Below are 17,683 nucleotides of genomic sequence, written 5' to 3'. Positions count from 1 at the left end.
AGTCCCAGTGCTTCCAGCCTTATTGAGGGAAGGCTTAACTAGAGGAAGTGCCCTAAGAACCACATCTCACAGCGAAGAGCATTTGACATCAGGTTCAAAGAGAATAAATTAGAATCATAATCTTATCCTAGGCTTCAACAATGGGCCATTTTCCCTTCTCAGTGGAAACCCTCTGCTTAGCTCCCTCAGAAACACCACCTTCAGATCTTATACATTATTTAGTGGATTCTTGGGGTGGGGGCTCCACAAAGAAAATAAAGAATTCTATTTGCTTGAGTGGAAAAGCATAGACACAAAGAAAAGCTAAGTGGTTTACCCCATGGCATAGTCATCTTCTAGTGTATAGAACATGAAAATTAAAGTTCAAGGTTGCAATCAACAAAAACCATGCATTCTAAAATAAACACTGCCAATGGAGAGCCTTAGAGTTCAAGGTGGGAGGAGATAATGATGCATGAGTACTCAGTATAGGTAAAACAGAAGATGAAAACAGACCACGTAAAGTGGTTACCAGTGCAAACTCAGCGGAAATGAGACCTTGCTTTCATTCTTACGTGATCTTTGCATTCAGCTTGTGCTGCATGTGTGAGGAGAACCAGGGCCAGCAGTGTTTAAAGCAAACATAATTCCGATATGGTGGCAGTCATGCAACAGTCCAAGAAACACAAAGGCTTAAAGTAGAAACTCTTCCCTTTTATTTTTAATTATCTGGACTTTGATTGTATAATTTTGGGGGCTGGGACAGTGATGAATCAAACATTTTAGAAAGCTTTGAAATGCTGATGTATTTGTGGTTGAGAATTCAAGGATGTATCTCCCCCCCCCCAACCCCTTTGCTTAAGAACCATATGCTTCAAACATCATCTCTGTTATATATCAGCCAGACTTTGACTTCATAAAAAGGAGGGAGGGTTCCACATAGTTGATGGAAACCCACTTAATTCTACAGAGTGACTAATTCTCTAACATAAGAATTTCATTGAAAGAGAAAAAAAGCAACTTTCTATTTCTACCCCCATCAACACTTAAGACAGAACCAAGGTTGTTTTGTTTAAAAATATTTCTAAAAGACAACATTTTGTACATGGAACCTGGTGAGATCTTCTGTCCTGAGTTCTCTTTCTAATAAAATTTGGATGTTGGGTGGAGTTGGGAATGGTCTTATATTTCAGAATGAAGAAAATTAATGACTCAGAAGAAAACCTGAACTCTGATGCTGGAGATGTCAAAAGGCGCCACCAAGCGGCAGATTGGGAGAAGTGCAGCCTCTTCTGGTCAAGCAGCTGGGGAGAGCACGCCATCATGAAGAGCTGCCTCAACAGCTTGGAGGTCACCAACATGTGACATTCTCCTTCATTACGGCTTTACAGTTTCCAAGGTTAGGTAAATGGACACCACTCTCAGCAGCTGAGGCAGAATTCTAATCCAAGTCCTCTGATGTAAAACACAGCTGTGGGGCTGGAGAGCCGTCCCCGAAGTTAAAAGAGTAAACTCCTCTTCCAGAGGGCCTGAGTTAGTTCTCAGCACCCACACTGGGCAGCTTGTTGGCACAAAGCCCTCAGTACTCTAGATCTAGGGGATCCAATCAATTCCTCTGGTCTCTGTGCAGCTGCACTCATGGGCATTACCCGTCCCTCCCAGCCCCATACACGTACTTTTAAAAGAGTAAAAAGAAATCTTTTAAACACAGAACTGAATCTCTAATTTAAATGTAAAAAAAAAAAAAAAAAATCACAGATCTAGAAGAAAGGCCAAAAGATTTCAAACAAATGCTTGAGGCTGGAGTGGTAATACTTTCTTCTAAATTGCAGGGAAGCCTTAAGGCTTTTTCTTTAAAAAAGAAAGAAAGAAAGAAAGAAAGAAAGAGAGAAAGAAAGAAAGAAAAGAAGAGAAAAAAAAGGAAAAGAAAAGAAAGGCTGAAAACATGTATCATGAGAATTTTTTTCTAGATATGTGTATGTGAATGCATAAGCATACACACATAAATTCGTATACATCTTTGCTTATTGAAACCACACATGAAAATTGTGCAAAACGTGACGAGTACCAATGTCAAGAACACAATGGAAGCTGCTCGCCGCTCAGCACAGCAGCTGAGGTTAGGTACGTTCACTTCCGTTTCTTTCCCTTTTTATACACATGTACTGTCTATTTTCTTATTATTATTGAAATGTTTAAAGCAATGTTAGAGAAATAGCATGTTTTAATTTTAACCAGGATGAGTCACTTTCTAAACTATTGAAGTACTAAGTGTAAGACAGCATATTCTAGCTTATATGTGGTGATGTAAATCTAAATTTTTACCTTCCAAGCAAATGCTTCAAAGACAACTTGTCTCTTCCCTTCCATGCACTCACTGCAGAGGAGAAATGTGGGCTTGCTCCGCCTCCTGACTGTCTGAACCAAACAGCCACTCACCGCACTGAGTAGCCGCTCACCGCACTGGAGCCCAGAGTCAGCAACGGCTTTCTGCCTAAGCTAGAACATTATCCCTGCTGCAAGCGAAAAGACACAAACGCAAGACCCGTGGACAACACCTGGGCGTGAAAACATGCCTGGAGGTTCCTGGTGCTCAGCTCTCCTCCTGCATCTAGCACACAGGAAGCACACTCGTGCACATCTGCTCTCCAGTTGCTCAGCATGGCTGTCTCTGGAGAATGAATGGCACTGGACCAGATTTGGGCTGGGGTCACAGCTATCTGCTTTTTACAGGAAATGTTTGTCTGTAAATATCAAATTCCCAGCTGACATTTTCTATAGGGATCTGGTTTCCTTACCTTACTATTTTATGTATAAAAATTCACCCACTTAATCTTAATAATGCCTTCTATCCATGCATCTTAAGGTAATTCCCTGGTACTCCTACCCTGCTCAGTTTGGCAGTTCAGCGTGTAGTTGTCTGGTTCTCTCTGTCTCATGACCCTTCCCAGTTGTTTCAGAGAAACTCCATGCTGCTCCCTGATTACTGTCTTCCCGGTGTTTCCAATCATTCTCCCAAACAAATGTTTTCACTCTTCGTGGTCACTGCTAAGACCATGTATTTATCACCCTGAGCTTTGTGCAGTTGTGGATCCTTTCCAGGAGGTCCAACTGGTGAGTTGCTACTCGTGTTCCAAGGATGCCAACCTATTGGTATGGCTCTAAGCCAATTCCTCTGTTTAGCTTTCCACACTGGATGTGATGACTCATATTGGATGAGCTCTTAGGAATCTTTCTCATGTTGAATTAACATTTCCTTTTGTCCTTTTAACAACCAGCATTACAAGCCATGATCAGCACAAGTTGTAGGAGACTGTGTACAAGCACATAGTTTCTTGAGGGAGTCTACTGACCTCAACACATGGCTATATTGCATTTACCAAGCAGAGGGAGAAGCATTGTCAAGTCCATATCTTTCAAGTTGTAAGCAGAAAATTATACAAAGAAAGCTTGTTAATTATCTGAGAAAAAAATTTCCAAGAAGTAATAAAAAATTTCCAACCGCTTTTGAAAGCATCTCTGTCAATTTACTTTCAGCCCACATCACTTCCTGAACCAAGCTACACTCTTCCTGAGCCATGAACGGCAGAAACAAGAAGAAACCGAAGCTTATCAAAGTGAAAATGGAAGCAGAAAAGATAGAGAAAAAAGGGGATTAAAAAAACTTGTTTGTGAGCCTGATTAAAATTAGGATACAACAGGAAAAAACTGACACTCTAATATTATTTGGTTAAATGCCAGCTGCTATGCTTGCTTTGCTTAATTGGGGATTAGCAGTGCTTCACTGTCCATGTTGTCCAATAACATAGGACTGCTGCTTCTTCCTTAATTCACAGTCTCCCAACAGCCCAACAACTTGCCATTTCTTGACATATTCTGCTTGCTTCTCTATCACCCTGGTTCTCGGGGCTTGCTCACTTGTTGCCAGACTTTGCCCTTGGTGTTCTAACCCACAAACCTCTACCTTCTGAAAACATCACCAGACAGCTGACACAGGCATCCCTTTCCTCCTGCCCACAGAGAACAAGGAGGAGAAGGTGGAGACATGCATGTCACCTGCCCTTAGAGCCTGTTTCCCTACACAGAATGACAGCAACTGTAGACAACATGACAGGGCCATCTAACAGACATTTATTATTCACAGGGGTGCCCCACCTCCCAGAAGCCACTCCCATAGTGGACACTGCTGCTTTTTGAAACATATCTAGGGTGCTTTTGTGGATGCTCAATTTCATTTCAGTGCAATAACTGTGTCTCTTATCCAACTCTACAGCTGAGGCTATACAAAACAGTAAGCAGGGTCCAGCACAAGACTTCATTGTGACAATGATGTCAAGGGGCTGGGCAGATCTCCAGAGAGGGTTTGCTGGGTGGTAAAGCATTTATCTAGCAGACTCAGATCAGTTATCTCTTGTATGGAGGTATGCTTCTAATCTTGATGTGGCACCACAAGAGCAACACCCCTATCTCTGGGGATCCGGAGCATCAAACAAAAAACAGACTTGCCAATTCTCATTGTTCATCATGAACTGTTGAGGCATAAACAGTTCTAGCACTCCATGTTCTTAAAGATTGTTCAAAGAAAAAAAATTACTTACTGCCTTCCCACGTACAATGCAAGAGATTCAAAGCCCCTTCCACCCTCTTCCAGTGTGCAAGATGAAAGAATGCATATGCTATCGCTTCACTGTCTCCTCTCTTCAGGATGTGTTCTGGTGGGAGGATTAAGCTTTTCATTTCTAGTAGATACTGAAATTAAAACAGCAGGAGACAGATGTGTTACTATACAGTGATTATGAATTCAACACTGAAATAGGCTGGCTTCCCTAAAACCACCATTCACAAACATTCATCAAACCTCCAACCTCATGGCTACATTTGAAGGCTATTGATAGCCCCAGCAATATTCAGAGTTGGTGGACAGCTGATTAGCTTTGTATTTGTTTCCTTCCATGAAGACTTGTAGGCTGAAATACTCTAATCAAAAAAAATTAATATAGGCTCAAGCAGGTAAAGGAAAAATGTAGAGGAGACAATGATTTTATATAATTTTATAACCACAATGAAAATACACGAAGCAGACATATGAAGTCAAGCAGTTATGTGAACCACCTGCATTAAAGAGATTTGGCATTGGGAACACTAACCATGTATCTTTTTTTCTATACAGGTATATAAAAAAGGACATTGTTTTGTGAAAGAACTATTGGTATGTGGGAACAATAGTAAGTAATGCTATCAATAGAAAGTAATGCTATCAATCCAACTAGCACTATAGTTATAATCAAAACATAATTAAATTACCTATAAGATAAATATAAAGGGCATACTTTATACTCAGATACAGCTGGCTATCCCTTCATGATTCTGTTATTTTAATAGATTCCACTATAAGTTACATAATGCTAGTAATAGTCTTATAAGCCCCCAAGACTATCAATCATCCTCAAACATCTAGAACTCATATCGTGCTATGGACAACACTAGTTACACAGTTTCAGAGTAAGAAAGCACAGGGAGACCGTTTTGCTACCATCAGTAATCTTGAGCAAAACTAATGAGGAACAAATCTTATCTAATGAGAATAAGATCTTGATCTGAGATTTTAGTAATCATTCACAACTATACTGCCAACTAGTCAAAAATGAGGAAGATGCTATATGAATCTTGAAACTAAATATGATAAGTTGGTTTAGTCAACTGAGGTAGAGTGGAACATTTCACGGTGGCATGGAATCAGATGGGGGCCGAGGGAAAGTGTAATCTACTTTTCTTCTTACTTCTAGCACTAGGAAAATCTCTTAAAACTGCTTCATTACACATTTTCTCTTGGGCTAAAGGACCTTCAGCAATAGGAAGACATAAGGATAAATTTAGTGGGTATTTTCCTATTTGTAGGTTGAAAGCAAACTAGAATACACAGCAGAGATAACCCCAGTGGAGGGCTCAGAAAATTACCAACTGTCCAGGCAAGGGCCTAAAGTGGTGGTTATGTAGTTACTTTAATTAAAATTAAAGAACATAAAAATTCAGTTTGATTCTACTATCCATATGTTGAGTCCTCAAATACTGCATGTGGCTAATGACTACTGCACTGGAAATTTGAAAGAACATTCACATTATTAAAGATTTTTTTTCCAAAACTGCAAATAACTAGACCAGTTTTTAGATGGAACTCAACCTAGCACTATTACAGGGCTAAGTACCTATGACTAGATAGGCCATAGGCCCTAGCGGAGAACCTACTATTATTATTCTCCTAAATGTATATTTAATTCACTCATAATGACTTATCTTTAAAGCAATAAATTAGCGTGTCAACCCTCAATGGACAATCTTCTTTTATCAGTATATGAATTCACAGAGAGACTCACAATTGGTCAACATTCAGAGAATGAGAGTCTGCAGTTCTAAGCCCTAAATGTGACATCTACAGCACCCCTGCTCCTAAGGTTATGGGCAAAGAAAGGGCAGCAGAAAGATTATAGAGCCAGAGGCAAAAATACTACATGAAAATAGTCTGTCCAGAACAGGGCAGTTGGACACATAAGCTCACAACAGTTGTACGTGCGCAAGATCAAACCAAACAAACATCCCAACATGGAGATGGGAGGTGATCAGAGAGTCTCAGCCCTAGATGTGCAACTACTGGAAATTGATGAATGGTAAAAGAATGACTTTTCTTCAAGGATGGGGCTCCCTTCCGAGAAGCTATCCGTGCTTCAGTAGATGCCGTGACCCGTATACATACTCGCAGCACTGATCAGATTTAATGGGAGAAAAAATAAGAAAAACAAAACCTAACAAAACAAAACCCCATAACACAGACATGATGTTGGGAGAAGATATGGTGGGGGGAGGTAAGAAAGGAATTGAAGTAGAGGGAGTGGGAATGACTTCAATTAAAATCACATTGTAATAACTCAGTGAACACAGAGAAGTCAAGGTGGTGCCCACTTAGAGCTTATCCTCCTACTGTCTAGTATTCATGGTACTCAACGGTACTTTGCACACCATCAGAAGATACAGGTAAATACTAACCCAGCCACCAATTATTTTAAACACATGCAATTAGGGCACAAAAGTTGTTGGAGTAACCAACCACTGTGTGACTGGATTTAAGGCCCACGTTATGAGATGAAACACATCTGTCACTGCTCCAGTGGCCAAGAACCTGAGGCTAGATAGGCCATGGACCTACAGAAATTACCAAATACTACTGTCCTGCTAAAGGACCATAGCAATAAAATCACTCCTAAAGACATTCTTCTATCCTCATAGACCAGTGTCCCACTTGACCATCATCAGAGACGCTTTCTCCAGAAGCAGATGGGAACAAAAAGATCCACAGATGGACTATGTGTAGTGAGAGACCTTGGAACACTCAATCCTAAATGGTACATCTCCATCAAATCCCTTTGAAGTTCAGGGAACTTTGCAGAGGAGGAGGTCGAAGGATTGTAAGAACCAGTAGGCATGGATGACACCAAGGAAACAAGGCCTTATAGTCAGAGCTGATGCAGATGTGAACTAGAAGACTGTGGCAGCATGCACAGGGCTTGCACTGTAAGCCAGAAGGAGTCCCTGTGCAGAGATGTTCAGGTAGACATGGGCTCCCATCCTTAACCCAGAAGCTATCTCCAATTGACAATCATTTGCAAAAGAAAAATTAATTTTCTCTAATGTACTCTCACTGGGTATAAAACCACACTTAAAGGCAGGGTGCTCAAATGGTCAACATAGAACAAACTCAATGTTATTTTTGGAGGGTTTTTGTTTCATAATGCCTTATCTGGGCACATTTTGACCTTACAGATCTTTTGCTTACATAGAATGGTCTCCAATTTTTTTTTAAATAGGATTTCTATGTGTGCAAGTGTATGCATGTTTCTGCATCTGAACATGTTTCTTACACTTTTTCTTTGGCTCTTTTTTTTTCTTGTAGTTTTGTCCTATTCTGGATTTGCCTATTTGTTTTCTAGTAGAGAGAAAAAGTGGTATGGATGAGTAGTTAGGAAGGTGGGAAGATCTTGAAGGAGCTGGGAGAGGATAAATTATGCTCAGAGTATGTTGTACAAAAAATTGTATTTTCAAGAAAATTTAAAATTATATTTAAAAAAATCACATTGTATAGATACACAGATTTCTCAAACAATAAGAAAAAATATACAAATACCCTTTGTTAGGAACATATACTCATTGAAAATAAATATGCATTATAATAAAACTATAATAAATAATAAAACAAAATGTAATTTTAAAAGAATTGTTGACCACCAGGATATCTACATGCCCTTGACAAAAGGTAGTAAGTGTTAGGGAGACAGAATGGTTCCTTGGTGTCCTTGGGATGCAGGCCCGTGTCTCCAGGGACAGCACACATAGTCCACAGTATAGGCTGTGAGGTGATGCCCTGCTCCCCTCTAAGCTCCTCTGTTCTTGACGCATGGATATGCTCTCTACAGCACCAGGCTTATATGTGCCCCTTTGTCAGCTCAATCACAAAATCCTCAAGAACATAAACTTTGCTGTCTTGATCTTAATTTGTCTCGATACTCCCTTTAAAGCACCTTTAACATACATATGCTAACTTAAATTCAAACATTATTTCCCAAGAACAGTCTCAAAGTAAGCACTCCTGACCTAGTCAGAGTAATGAGGGCAACAAAAGCAATTCACCCAGGAGACTTAGCCCGGCATTCTCGCTATATCTGTTTTATGGCAGGAATAGGTTATGTCTATAACGGAGATTTATACTTCTTATAGTTCCAAATAGAATGTTGGCTGTAACCAACTGATGAAGGCTAATAACAACAATGTGCTGTGTTTGGGGCCAAGCTTAAAACGGCTGGCAATATCAGGTCTCAACATGTGCAACATTTAAATTAGAAAGGCATGGAACAACATTTCACATCCTACTTGTCAAGAGGAAAATAAATGGAAGAGGGCAGATCCCTATCCACAAGTATGCAGAAATCAATTAGGCTAACTGTACTTTGCAAATCAGAGCACATGCTCTGCCTGTCTGTATTAGCGACTGGGTTTCTATTAGCTAAGTCAGCATTCTGTGCTATCTTGCCTGCATCCTACCTCTAACATCCTTCCCAGATTCTCAACCACACTAGTTGAAGAACAGCACTTCTAAAGGTTTCGGAAGCAACTTTTCAAAGTCAATTTGTGTCAGAATTGTGTTCCTTATGCCTGATACATTAGCACGTAAAGCCAGAGCATAGGGAAGCAGAGGGCTCTCGTGTGTGAATGAGTGGTGCCTGCTCCCGCAGGCATGAAGAAGAGCTGGCTCATTTAGAGGAAAGCTGCCACAGAAACCACTCCAAGTGACAGACTGCCAAGGTTTCCCTTTTCAAGGTATAAAACTCTATAGTAACTTGAGGAAAAACAACTCCCAAGTTATCCTTCACATAGATACTAATGCAAAGGAATTAATTTGTTCACATTTCTGGAATGTTCAATACCAACACCATTAATCATATGAAAACCATCAGCAAAATATAGGGATAAAAATATGAAAGAACAGGGTAATTAAATTCCAGCACCTTAATATGACAGCTATCAAGTTACTCTCCAAAGCCCAACAGCAGAAAAATATTTATTAGCATAGAAAATGTTATGATATTTTGCTAAATAAAAAAAACAGTCTGTCATACTATACATAGCAGATTGTTTTGATAATAAAAATTATGTTTGGATATTAAAAAGCATTGGAAGACATGAGGATAAAAGTTAAGAATAGCTAAATATTTACTATTATGGGAGATTAATTTCTTTTGTGTTCAAATTTCCATAATTTTTGTAATAATCATTATTATTTTCCTTTATCACTTTCCTATATTATTACTTTCCTGTATACATATGGATCAGCAGTAAGAGTACTTCCTGCACTTGCAGGGTCCTCAGCTTTGCTGCCAGAGCCCACACTGCCTCCCAGTCACCTGCAACTCCAGTTCCAGGGAATTTATGCCCTCTTCTGCTCTGTGCCAGCTCCTGCAGGTTCATGCTGCACGTAAAAACATGCAATCAAGCACACACATATACATAAAGTAAAGAAGGAAGTGGACAGACCTGGGGAATAGAGGAGTTCAAGGGGAGAGCTGGGAGGGGAAAGATGATATAAATCTAGTAGTCTCATATTTGAAATTCTCCTCAATAAAACACATATTCAAATGTAAAAAAGTGACATTGATATAGAAGCAACATATGCTGAAGTTCATTGTTGACTGCTCCTTTCTCTCAGCAGCATGCATGTAATAAGATAAAGTATCTCCAGGAACTGTGGTTCATTCAGCCATTCTTGTCATGCAGAAGGAGGCATCCATGCCAGGGACCCTGTGTTGCCTGCTTCTGCCTGCCGCCTGCCTTTATGGATTGCTGCTTAGAATCCTGCTCTACAGTATGGCCATGAGTCTGGTTATGTTGCCCAGTTTCTTTGCTCTTCCTTCCACAGGCCACACCTACTCCAACAAGGTCACACCTCCTCATAGTGCCACTCCTTATGGCCAAGTATTCAAACACATGAATCTATAGCGGTCATTCCTATTCAAAGTACCATAGTGTCAAAGTTTAGAAATGAGATATGATGATATGGAAAACTTCTACAAAGTACCAATGGAGAAACACCTGTGCATACACATTCACTGGACAGCAGATCATTTTACTAGTCAATAAAAGGTGAAATTCTCACGTAATTGTAAAGAAGAGTTCTGTTATCCTGGAGAATTCCCACACATAACTGAGTCAGTTTCTAGGTTAAACCCATGAGTAGTTTTATCACAGCACTTGATCTGGCTACTGGGGGCACCAATTGACCAACAAGGAAATAAGCATAAAGCAAGTCTGAATAAACAAACAAATCTTCATCTATGGTCACAGGTATCTGCGTCTCCCCGGCCTGCTCACCCATTCATCAGTGACTTTCCTTCATTTGTCGTTCTGACAGTATATCCTAAGGAGAAATATGAAAGTGCCAAAGTAGGGTAGGCCTTAGGGACAGAGATGGACATACCCACGATGTTTTCAGGTTCATAGACATGGGATTAGCCACAACTTATATAAAGATATAGAAGGACACACCAAGTCCTCCAAAAGAACAGACATAAAACTATGTAAAGGCTCAAGGAAAGATAGAACAGTATGCACACCGTATCTCAAACACACAGATCTTGTAGTATGTACAGGATGCCCCAAGACAAAGTGCCCAAAAACTACCCCAAGGGCATGAATGCAAATCATGCTATGCTTCTACCTTGATCTTTGATCCTCCATAACCTTTGTGTGGGAGAGAAGGAGGAGGAGCAAGATCATGCCTATGCAAAGAAAGTAGAACATACTTAGCAACAATGACATAAACAGACACAACTGTCTGTAGAGGTTTACAGAAATGGGATGACACAACAGTAAGATGAAATGAGCAAGAACGACAAACGTGGGTGTGCAGAGATGCCAAGACCAGAAGTGAGGCTAGACAATGGCCCTGGAGCAACAAAGGGAATAGGTAGTACTTAGGCTCTGGTGAAGTGTGAACATTATCATCAGAGTAACTGCCTACATCAACACATAACAAGCATAACCCCAGAGACTCATAGGAAAACTGGGGGCTTAGGAGGTTCAGTAGCTAACTCATGGCTGCACAAGTTGCACAGGACAGAACTTGCATCAAGAACTCTATCTTGATGCTTTCTGCTACTATCCGAGGAAGGGAAATAAGAAAACACCACTCAAGACATCCTTCAGAATGTGTCCTCTATCATGGGATTACTCTATATTTTCCAAACTTTCAGACACAGACTACTCTATTCAAAGGGAAAACAAGCAATCAAAATACTATGTTGACTCTACGGTGAAGAAAAAACCTGGGTTATGTGGAGAGAGAGCTGAAAGCAGTTTGCAGACACATTATAGCTTCTAAAGTGATCCAAGGCACTGCAATGGCCTAGAGAGAATAAGACTTTGAGAGAAATGGGGGAGGGGAACACATGCCAGACCAACAGGCAGGGAAGAAGCAGAAGTTAGAAAATCCTTAGAAAGTTATAGACATAGCCAAGGGGAAATGAGTGGAAGAGAAAGGGACTTAGGACTGGGACTTAAGTGTCTCACAGAACATGAAGTGGAAGGAGGAGCTGGGTGAGGCTGGGAATGTTGCCACTTAGGAACACAGACTAATGTAAGGTCCTCAGCTGGGATTTCAACACGGGGGCAGGGGGCTTGAAGAAGTGTGTTCGCAGTGGGAAGGTGACAAGCGGAGTCTAAAGTATCTGCAGAACTTTCCTAGACAGATGGCCTGTGGGAGTCAGGTGTGAAGTCTAAAGTCTAGAAAAGAAGTTTGGGAAGACAGGCAGGAGCTGAGCTCTGGAACCTATGAAATTCTACAGGAGAGTTTTAAGCATGAGAAGAAAGGGCTCTCCCCAAAACCAGCATGAATAAGTAAAAAGGACACAGAGGAGTGTGTCTGGGACTCAGGGGTAGAAGTGGCGTGGGGTTGGGGCTACCTCTAGATGTAAGAAGTGGCTGGAGGCTGGGTGCTGTGACTCACTGCTCCAGCAAAACATGCAAGATGCACTGGGTTAATGTCCAACAGTTCCTAATGAAGAAGCGTGAAGGTCTGCCAGAGGAACCAAAGGCGGAGGAGAAAAAGCAAAGCAAAACAAGATAAAACAAAAACAAAACCACGCCAAAACAAAACAAAAACAAACAAAACAAGACAAAACAAAACCAAAAACAGGATGAGGGCTAAGAAGAAGCCATAGGATCTGTTGGCTGAGGTCGGGGCAACTTTGGAGCCCTTGGCTGGAGAGACCTTCCAAGGTGCAGTACCAACATGAGCAACATGCTTTGTTAGAAAGGACTCCTTAGGGACTTTCTATGCTTGAGAAATCTGACTTTAAAACTGTTTTCTGTTCCTTTTCCTTTGGGTTTTGCTTCTACAACATATCTCCTTACTTTCTTGCAAAAATGACTCTGGAACAAAATATGGCTCGAAGAAATGTATACTGAAATAATATTTCTGCAATATACCACTGATATACAATATCACAATCTGGCAGCATATTTTGAATTCTGCTTCCATGCTTCAGGCATCTTTAAATGCTAAAACTCACTACACATTGTTTCCTAAATTGGATTAAAAAGCGATTTTTATCCTCTGTCAATCAGCTTTACCAAGATATAAAGAGAGGATTGCTTTAGAGTATACATGAAGTAGAGTTCCCATCATCCTAACAATGAGTGCAGTCACCTCATTAGCATATATACTGAGATATTTTTCCTTCACATCCCTCTTGAAATCACTGTGAAATGAATTTTTAAATTGACAATAGATGAACTTTTTGAAAGAAATAGTGATTTTTGAAGGTAATGCATTTCTGTCATAAATTTAATCCTTTTTAAAATTTTCTCACATCTTAATATGCAGAGTTTGATTAAAAACTTAGTTATCAATTAGGTGAAGTCCTTCCATCAGGCTGTCCTGTGGGTAAATTGAGTTTCAGTGATACGGTAAGCATCCTTCTCTGTGAGGAAGGAACATCAGGAAAAATTAAGACAAAAGTTTTCCCCTATGGCTGTTTGTGATTTCTCTTGAGTATTCCATCCATATTATTTCTCACTGCAGGGAGCTAGCCATGGCTCCTCAGCCTGTCTATGCTGTTCAAAGCAGTTGTGGCACCTCCAGTTCTATGGGTGGGGGTCAGTCACTTGAGAGTTTCCGAGGTAGTGGTGGCCCCTGGACATCTGTTGTACGTTCTTTAGACTAGATGCATAGGTGGTTTGTGCTGCTGGGTACTGTAGACTGGCTATGAAATGTCCCCAGGGCCAGGTGTCTCCTTTCTGTCTGTTTCCCTGTACCTATTAGATAGGCAGTTTCCTCCTCCATAAACTTCTGCTGAAATCTATGCTGCACCACAGATCTAATGGACAGCCAACAGGCCCAAACCTCTGGAAGTGTGTGGGAAGCAAATCTTTGCATTTCCTAAGCTGATTGTCCCACTCACTAGCACACACCGGGAAGCTGACTGCGCATGCTGGGTTAGTCGACTCTTCACTTTCAGCTGGAAGAACTCTGGCCTTGTTTATTAATTAAGGTCTCCAAGATTTCTGCGCGAGGGAGAATGTTGGTTTTCATTTCCATGCTTCCTTCCCTTGGAAGCTAAACTACTGTGAGTGGTCAAGTGTAAGCTGAGCAGTCAGGGACAGTGCTGGGACAGCAGAGAACACAGGGCTTGGGGGCCTTCCCAGCCACACTTTCTAGTCTGCCAAGGTTCAACTGTTAGGGTCAGCATGCTTGAGGGCTTCAGGGCTGAGAAGATGCTTTGTTCATTCTGCATATTCTGGGGCTGGGTTGAGTATCACACCAACACTCAAACTCAAGCAGTTCTCGACCTGTGGCTCGTGACCCCTTTAGATATCCTGCATATCTGATATTTAAATTATGATTCACAAGAGTAGCAAAATCACAGTTACGAAGTAGCAATGAAACACTTTTATGATTGGGGTGCACCAACGTGGGGAACTGTATTAAAGGGTTGCAGCTTTAGGAGTGTTTGACAAGAGACTGAGGTGCATAGTTTACATATCAAAGCAGGCCTGGCCTCCAGGTTCTCCCAGTATCCTTCCTGGCAGGCCTGCCCCTAACCTTGAACTTTCTAGCCCAGGGCTGGGAATGTCCTTCCTCCAGAGGCTTCTCCCTATATAATTCACACATTTTGGATTTAGTTCCCTCACTTGAGTAACAGAGATGATAATATGGAACATTTAACAGTATTGTTACAGGAAATAAATGAGTGGTATAAAAATAACTAAAAAAAATTTAATTACCTTAATATTATGAAGGAACTGTCAGGAATTTGGTGGTGATTTAGTGGATCATCAATAGGAGCTGAAGGATTTATAGCAAGTATGCAACTTGTGTGTGTAGGTATGTTTGCTACAGTGTTAGGAACTAGAGTGTGTATAAAAGATGTCTGGAGTACCCTCTATTTAGTATGTGTATCAAAGTTTTGTGGTTAATTCTAAAACCTTAGTTTGTGAAATGTAAACAGGTGGAGTCTCCCTACAGTACAATCACCAATCAGGTGAAACTGATGGAAACTAAGTGACCCTAGGTGCTCTGTCTCTGATGGGGATCCTGGCTGTCAGTTTGACCAGACTGAGAAGCACTTAGGTAATTCCTAAAGCACATCTCTGGGTTTACCTGTGAAAGCGTTCAGAGAGGATTAACTGAGAAGAGAAGACCTACCCTGGATGTGGGCAGCAACATCCCCTAGGCTAGGGGCCCTGATAAAATAAAGGTAGCAAAGAAGAGAGTTGAGCAGCAGGGGCACATTCATTTCTCTGCCTGTTTCTCTCCCACTATTCTCTTACCTCCTTTCTATTCTCTTACCTCCCAGGTTTCCCACTTATCCTCTTCATTTCCCTCTCTGGGTTGCCATGATAAAAGCTACTCCATTCTGCTATGCTCCTCCTAATCTGATTAGCCAAAATAAATAATCTCTCCCTTTAATTGCTCCATCGGATTATTTTGCATGATAGCAACATTAATGCAGAAAATGCATACCAGACAAGCAGGGTCATTGTTGTGATATTTGACAGTGTGGTTCAGAGGCCTTTGAAACTGCTTTGTGGTAAAGAGTTGGAAACGTTTGATCTAGAATGCTATAAGCAGAACATAGTAGGCAATTCTGATGAGCCTTCATGAGATGAGAATGCCCGGGAATGTAGTTAGGAAAGGCTATAATCATAGGAATTGGACTAGACATTGTTTGTTATTCATGCCTTAATACTCTAAATGAAGCAAAGTTGAGTTTAAAAGTGGTAGATTTAATCTTTTAGTGGAAGAAATTTCAAGGCCACCAATAATTCAAGTTATGACATGGTTACTGCTCGCTGATTTTAGCCAAGTTTACAGTGAGAACTGTGATTTAAAAAACAAAACAAAACAAACAAACAAACACCAGCACAGTGGAAAGCTTTAGAAAAGCTTAGAGCTTACTCATAAAAGAACCATGTATAGCTCTGAGGCCAAAGAAAGTATGGCAGGATCATTAAAAGGAAACTAAATACCTAGAATAAGGACAATAAGAAGGGTACTTTGAGGAAATCTTAGAAATTATCCAGACCTCATTTATCACAGGCTTAAAGCTATAAAAGTTTGAACTCATCTGAAAAATGTGTCTTTGAGAAGTCCTCTCCCCATGCACAGAGCCACTAAGAGAAGAGCTGTCTCCAGTCGTCTAGGCACTCGAGGTTGCTGCAGCTGCAGTCCTGGAGAGCTTGTACTGAAGAAGACTTTGGAATCATCCACATTGTGCTAATTATGATAGATATGCAGAATGTAAGAATTACGGATCCTGAAAGCTTCTATGATCAATTCTAAGAAAAGCCTGGGAGGCCAGGTAATGGGTGTCAGGGTCAGCTTCTCTTCAGGTGGCCTCCAAAGGGTGAAGAGTGAAGCTATGACAACAGAGCCAGAGGTCAAATGGAGAGGACACCCTTGGAAGTTAGATTCTAGGACCCAAGCCCATCTGAAAAGGAAATCTACAGGCTGGGAGCAGAGCCAGTCTAAGAAGGGGGCCTTGGGCCTACAGCCAGAAAGGTAGTAGTGGCTCGACTGCCAAAGCCCTTGGGAATTCATTTCATGCTACCATGTGATTCAGATACCAAACTTGGAGTTTCAATATTGAATATTTACCTAGGTTTTAATCTTGTACTGGTCCCATTCCTCATCTGTGTTTTCTTATTTAGACATCTTGAAATAGGAATACTTGCTCTGGGCCACTGAAAGTGCGTTACTTAATTTTTTAAATTTTATTTTAAAGGATTTTAAGAGAAAATGTTTGTGTTGAGTCTCAGTGTAGGCTCTGAACTTGAGCTTTTCAACAAGGATAGACTAAGACTATTGGAAACAGATTGTATTTTGTATTGGAAATAGGATGTGAGAGTTGGGGTATTAGCTCAGTTAGTAAAGAGTTTGCCTTACAAGTGAGTAGAACAAAGTTTGGTCGCCAGAACCCATGTGAAGTGCTGAGTCTGGCCACATGCACTTACAGTCCCAGTGCTGGAGGGGGAGAAACAGGTGGATCCTTGGAGCTTAGCGGTCAGCCAGCTTAGCATATAAACTCCAGGCCACTGAGACTTTAGCTCAAAACAATAAACGAAACAGCAACAACCAAAGGGTGAAGGCACCCGGGAACAGCAAATGTGCACTCACATACACATGCACTCACACAGATGAACATGGACACACACAGTTAAAAGAAAATGATGCACATGAGCCTTGAGGAACCTAACGTGACCACTGTGATTTAAGAGATATGCCTGGGTGTCAGTGAAGGGTAAACTTAAAATGGTTCATCTTGCTAGTTAACTTTACTGGAGAAGTGCCTAGGAGTGTTTCAGAGAAAATGTTAACACCATCCCATAGGCTACAAGACCAGAGGAAGAAAAGCAGGAAGAAGGCTGTACTACACAGGCTTATTCCTTTCCATCTCTTACCCTTTCTCTCCCTCCCTTCCTCTCTTCTTCCCTCTCTGTCTTTTTTCTGAATTTCAGCTCTCCCCTCCATGATTGACTGAAACTTTGAACCAAAATCAGTAAATCCTCCCCATGTAGAGATTAAATGCATAATACACTACTCTCTTCTCTGTTCTTATGATTAGAAAAATTAAGTGAGGTTAAATAACTGAAATCCTCTCAA

General features: G+C 40.9%; 1 protein-coding gene across 18 annotated transcripts in view; it reads right to left on the bottom strand.

Moving 5' to 3' along the window:
* St7 (suppression of tumorigenicity 7) overlaps positions 1-17,683 on the bottom strand; it is a 249,123-nt gene that overhangs the window by 16,307 nt on the left and 215,133 nt on the right. For 11 of the 18 annotated variants that reach the window (XR_868763.3, XR_003956242.1, XR_377291.4 and 8 more), the window contains one exon: positions 4,578-4,728. The exons of 6 other annotated variants lie outside the window; for them this stretch is intronic. Coding sequence is in view for 8 of the 12 variants with exons in the window: in NM_001289624.1 (NP_001276553.1) it covers positions 4,578-4,728 (151 nt within the window). In the remaining 4 variants the exon portion in view is untranslated. The remainder of the gene's footprint in view (positions 1-4,577; positions 4,729-17,683) is intronic. One more of the 18 variants, NM_001289625.1, reaches the window with a different exon arrangement.

Source organism: Mus musculus, chromosome 6 (assembly GCF_000001635.26).
Source record: "Mus musculus strain C57BL/6J chromosome 6, GRCm38.p6 C57BL/6J".
In the NCBI taxonomy this organism is placed as follows: Eukaryota; Metazoa; Chordata; class Mammalia; order Rodentia; family Muridae; genus Mus; species Mus musculus.
The sequence above is the reverse complement of the archived record's forward strand: the minus strand, read 5'-3'. Positions and strand labels throughout refer to the sequence as shown.